The sequence below is a fragment of the Hoplias malabaricus genome, unplaced genomic scaffold, assembly GCF_029633855.1.
Source record: "Hoplias malabaricus isolate fHopMal1 unplaced genomic scaffold, fHopMal1.hap1 scaffold_504, whole genome shotgun sequence".
In the NCBI taxonomy this organism is placed as follows: Eukaryota; Metazoa; Chordata; class Actinopteri; order Characiformes; family Erythrinidae; genus Hoplias; species Hoplias malabaricus.
In genome coordinates, this window is record NW_027101132.1 from 14,858 (window position 1) to 18,100 (window position 3,243).

General features: G+C 52.0%; 1 protein-coding gene across 1 annotated transcript; it reads left to right on the forward strand.

The window, feature by feature from the left end:
- The first annotated feature begins 378 nt into the window (after positions 1 to 378).
- On the forward strand, positions 379 to 2,224 carry LOC136684780 (isotocin receptor-like). Its single transcript, XM_066659249.1, has 2 exons — positions 379 to 413; positions 975 to 2,224. The coding sequence occupies exon 2, from the start codon at positions 1,325 to 1,327 to the stop codon at positions 2,222 to 2,224; it is 900 nt and encodes a 299-aa protein (XP_066515346.1). The 5' UTR covers positions 379 to 413; positions 975 to 1,324.
- Positions 2,225 to 3,243: the final 1,019 nt, after the last annotated feature.

Here is a 3,243-nt window from a genome sequence, read left to right on the forward strand (position 1 = left end):
CCCCACAGAGCAGGTATGGTTTGGGTGGTGGATCACGCTCAGTGCTGCAGAGATGCAGTCGCAGTGGTGGTGTGTTAGTGTGTGATGTGCTGGTGTGAGTGGATCAGACACAGCAGTGCTGCTGGAGTTTTTAAAGTCCTCACTGTCGCTGCTGGACTGGGAATAGTCCACCAACTTGCTAAGCACAATTGGAAAGCTTCATTTGTAAGCAAATTCGACACTCATGCAATGTACTGCCATCTAGGGGTGAAACTGTGCCAAGACGCGCTAAATAAACCCACCCAACACACACACACACACCCATAAAGCTGCGGGACATTTGAAGCATTCAGAGAGAGAGAGAGAGAGAGAGAGAGAGAGAGAGAGTAGTGCAGTTGAGCTCTGAGCGCTGAGGCACATCACACAGTCTGAAGGTGGGTTTTTATAAACGCGACTGTTAACTTTCATTTTTAATCAATACTTACGAATTATTTGATTGTTATTAGATAATACGATGACTGAGTCCACTCACTTAAGTGAAACAAGCTTAGGTTTGTTTGTTTACCGAGGCAGGTATCTGTGGTGATATTAATGCTCCTTTGATTGTTGGATGGTGGAGTGATTTATTGAAGCCAAATGTTTTCATGCCAAAAAGCTGAAGGCTGAAAAATGGAGACCAGTTTGCTGCGGGCTGGACTCATGTGTATTTACATTTACCTGCTATATTAATAAATACATCTGAATCCCCCTGAAATAATGCAGCTTTGACTTCATTCTGATGAATACTTTGGGGATGAGGGTGGCTGGTTCAGTAGGATTTAGGTCTCGGACATTCGTTGTTTTTTATCTCCTCCGTCCAGAACTGTGCTGTTGTGATGTATTATTGGTGTGAAACATGTACACGTTTGAATGAAGTAAATTCCAAGCAGTGAGATACATAGTTGAAGCAGTGCGTGTTCAGTCTGAGGTGTTTTCTCATTCTGTTTTTACTGCAGGGAGCCCTTCTACTGCGCCTGTGCTTTTCACCCAATGGAGTACGCACCAACCCACAGCTGCATAAATAAATAATATAAAAGTGAGATCAACAAAAAGGAGGCACAGTAACGCGCTCCACAGCTCTTGACCGCTACCCGTCCGTACAGTGCGCCGTTTACGCACGCCATGGTCAGAGCCCGGGCTCGTGGGCGCTGATATCCTTCATCAGATCGATCCGTCAATCAGTGGACAATAAAATGCGGGTAAGGAAGAAAGGCTCCTGCGGACCAGCGCCTCGGATGACCGCCTGAGCACTATCTGTCCACCATCGTTTACGCATTACGCACCGCTTTTTACGCACGGCTTTTCCATGGAGACTTTGGCCGCGAACGAGTCCTCACGCAACGTTAGTCGCGCGCCGAACCCGCTGAAGCGCGACGAGGACGTGGCGAAGGTGGAGGTGGCCGTGCTCGTGCTCGTGCTGTTCCTGGCGCTGGCGGGTAACGCGTGCGTGCTGGCGGCCGTGGCCGTGGCGCGCAACGGTAAGCGCGGAGCGCGGTCACGCATGCACTTCTTCATGAAGCACCTGAGCATCGCGGACCTGGCGGTGGCCGTGTTCCAGGTTCTGCCGCAGCTCATCTGGGACGCCACCTTCCGCTTCTACGGGCCCGACGCTCTCTGCCGCCTGGTGAAGTACCTGCAGGTGGTGGGCATGTTCGCGTCCACCTACGTGCTCGTGCTGATGTCCGTGGACCGGTGCCTGGCCGTGTGGCGGCCGCTGCGCGCGCTCCGCCGCCGCCGGGCCGAGCGCACCTACGTGCTGGCCTCGTGGGCGCTGAGCCTCGTGCTGAGCGCGCCGCAGGCTTGTATCTTCTCGCTCCGGGAGGTGGGCGACGGCGTCTACGACTGCTGGGCCCACTTCGACCAACCGTGGGGCGCCAAGGCTTACGTCACGTGGATCAGCCTCGCCGTCTACATCATCCCCGTGACCGTGCTCAGCGCGTGCTACGGACTCATCAGCTGGAAGGTGTGGCAGAACTTCAGACTCAAGACCGCACGAGCACGCCGCCCTGAGGCTGGGGGCGGGACAGGGGGCGGGGCCGGGGCACTGGAGCGCGTGAGCAGCGTGCGCCTCATCTCCGAAGCTAAGATGAGGACGGTGAAGATGACGTTCGTGATCGTGGTGGCCTACGTGGTGTGCTGGACGCCCTTCTTCTTTGTGCAGATGTGGGCTGCGTGGGACCCAATGGCGCCAAGAGAGGGTAAATGACTTGAGTCACACTACTGCAGTTTAACTGAAGTCAGGAGGTAGTCCAAGGTCTTCCAACCGCTCCCATTGAACCTGGGAAGCAAAAAGTGTAAACCAGCAAAAGCAGGGACCACTTGGGAGTCCTTCAAAGATGTTTTGGAAAACACAGCCCTGCAGCAGAGTTTCTGGGTCCAGTTCCTGCCTTGAGTCTCTCTCTGTGTCTGCATAGTATTCCTCCGGTTTTCTTCCCACAGTCAAAAACACATGGGTGAGAGTGTGAAAATGTCCACAGGTGTGAGTGTATATGAGTGACTGGATGACTGTGTGAAATTGTCCACTGGTGTGAGTGTATGTGAGTGAATGGGTGAGAGTGTGAAAATGTCCACAGGTGTGAGTGTATGTGAGTGACTGGGTGACTGTGTGAAATTGTCCACTGGTGTGAGTGTATGTGAGTGACTGGGTGACTGTGTGAAATTGTCCACTGGTGTGAGTGTGAAAATGCCCACTGGTGTGAGTGTATGTGAGTGACTGGGTGACTGTGTGAAATTGTCCACTGGTGTGAGTGTATATGAGTGACTGGGTGACTGTGTGAAATTATCTACTGGTGTGAGTGTATGTGAGTGAATGGGTGAGAGTGTGAAAATGTCCACTGGTGTGAGTGACTGGATGACTGTGTGAAATTGTCCACTGGTGTGAGTGTATGTGAGTGAATGGGTGAGAGTGTGAAAATGTCCACAGGTGTGAGTGTATGTGAGTGACTGGGTGACTGTGTGAAATTGTCCACAGGTGTGAGTGTATGTGAGTGACTGGGTGACTGTGTGAAATTGTCCACTGGTGTGAGTGTATATGAGTGACTGGGTGACTGTATGAAATTATCCACTGGTGTGAGTGTATGTGAGTGAATGGGTGAGAGTGTGAAAATGTCCACTGGTGTGAGTGTGAAAATGCCCACTGGTGTGAGTGTATGTGAGTGACTGGGTGACTGTGTGAAATTGTCCACTGGTGTGAGTGTATATGAGTGACTGGGTGAGTGTGTGAAA

Excerpts from the sequence above, each read along its gene's own strand:
- LOC136684780 (XM_066659249.1), top strand. The coding sequence starts at position 1,325 with ATGGAGACTTTGGCCGCGAACGAGTCCTCACGCAACGTTAGTCGCGCG.